This window comes from Ceratina calcarata, unplaced genomic scaffold (assembly GCF_001652005.2).
Source record: "Ceratina calcarata isolate Rehan_Ccalc_2016 unplaced genomic scaffold, ASM165200v1 scaffold161.2, whole genome shotgun sequence".
Classification (NCBI taxonomy): Eukaryota; Metazoa; Arthropoda; class Insecta; order Hymenoptera; family Apidae; genus Ceratina; species Ceratina calcarata.
The window spans coordinates 2,218-3,653 of record NW_017137391.1 but is presented as its reverse complement, the minus strand read 5'-3'; the positions used below and the strand labels follow the sequence as shown (position 1 = coordinate 3,653).

At 34.9% G+C, this 1,436-nt stretch overlaps 1 protein-coding gene across 1 annotated transcript in view; it reads right to left on the bottom strand.

The window, feature by feature from the left end:
- LOC108632552 (bumetanide-sensitive sodium-(potassium)-chloride cotransporter-like) overlaps window positions 1-1,436 on the bottom strand; it is a 7,524-nt gene that overhangs the window by 4,858 nt on the left and 1,230 nt on the right. Inside the window, exons 2-3 of the mRNA XM_026819759.1 lie at window positions 1,090-1,228; window positions 13-144 (exon numbers count right to left, since the gene is read on the bottom strand). Coding sequence (XP_026675560.1) covers window positions 13-144; window positions 1,090-1,193 — 236 coding nt within the window. The 5' untranslated portion in view covers window positions 1,194-1,228. The remainder of the gene's footprint in view (window positions 1-12; window positions 145-1,089; window positions 1,229-1,436) is intronic.

Here is a 1,436-nt window from a genome sequence, read left to right as displayed (position 1 = left end):
TTGAACAATTACCGGATGCTTTCGAATGCATTTGACGATATTAAAACGAGAGTCGGGATGTCCACGGGGTGTGGCAATCTTACCTTTATAAGATTTCCTTCGTGAAGGGTGCTCAATGATGGCCTCTTGGCTCGGCGACTCAATCTATAACACAAATCAACAAGAGACGCTTTTCTAAATTTCGCTAATTACAACTGAATTAAAAAAAAGTCAGCAATTAATTAATATTTAAACTAGGACCACTTGACAAGTCTTACATTTGCAATTATTTATAACTATTTGCTCATATTGTCATTAATATTTCATTAAGAAAACTAATAATAATTATTATTGAGCACGTATCAAATAAGAATATTTTTCGACAATATTTATCTTTGTATTAGAAGAAACTTATTTCATTTCCTTCCCTGTTCACGTATTATATTTCTGTATTTCTGAAACACGTGATATCTTTTCCTGAGAAGGCGTAGTATCCTATTTTTTGTATAGTGTCTGTCAAGGATGAAGGACACCAAGGACGAGCAGAAAAATCGATCAGAGGGATAGTATAGTACACTACGACAGTGGCGGAGAAAGTAAGTAGTAAGTCCCGTTATTAGTCAGACATCGGTATTCCCTGCGTACGCGCTACGTCCATGGTCGCATTGTATTTCATACACTTTTCATATTAAACACGTAAGATAGAATTGCAGATCAGGCTTAAATATTACAGCCAATAATTGGTCTGTTAATTATAGCCTGTCAATTTTACGTCTTTTTCAGTCGACAGGTAAAATTACCTCTCCAAGTTTTTCCATTGAAACGAGATCTTTAAATATCTAAATACCATTGCAATAGAAGCAGAAAGACTGTGAAACAGCTATCATTTAAATTATGAGGAAACATTCCACCGACATGTCGTGAAAGTAACTCTTTTTGTTCAGATATTAAAAGTAGACGTTCCTCGTTCTAAAATAAAAAAGGTACTTCATCCAAAGCAGAGACGACGAACGTGATTGCAATTTAGTTTCAAATTAAAATAAAATTCGAGACTGATGATTTTATGATAACATCTTATTATTATTTTATTATAAAATTGACTGTACAGACCTGTAGTGGTCCAGTCGAGGAACCACGTCCCATAGTCCACTAACGTTTAAAGTCATTGGTGACCTCTTGTTGTTTTGCTGACCACCGATTACCTCATCATCCATAGCTTTAATCGACTTTCAACCACACCTGGTCAAATCTGTAACAATCAACCAACAGTTAAATAAATAGTAATTGACTTCTGAAAAATTTTTTACTAATGCGAGATCTGAGTTTGAAGTCTGGTATTAATTAATGTTAAACAGGAAGCTCGATTCACGCGAGGACTTTTCGTAGAATAGGATCTTATCATAACTGACATGTGTTCATTGCTAATGGGAAAAGTACTCGATGTGCCAGTCACACAT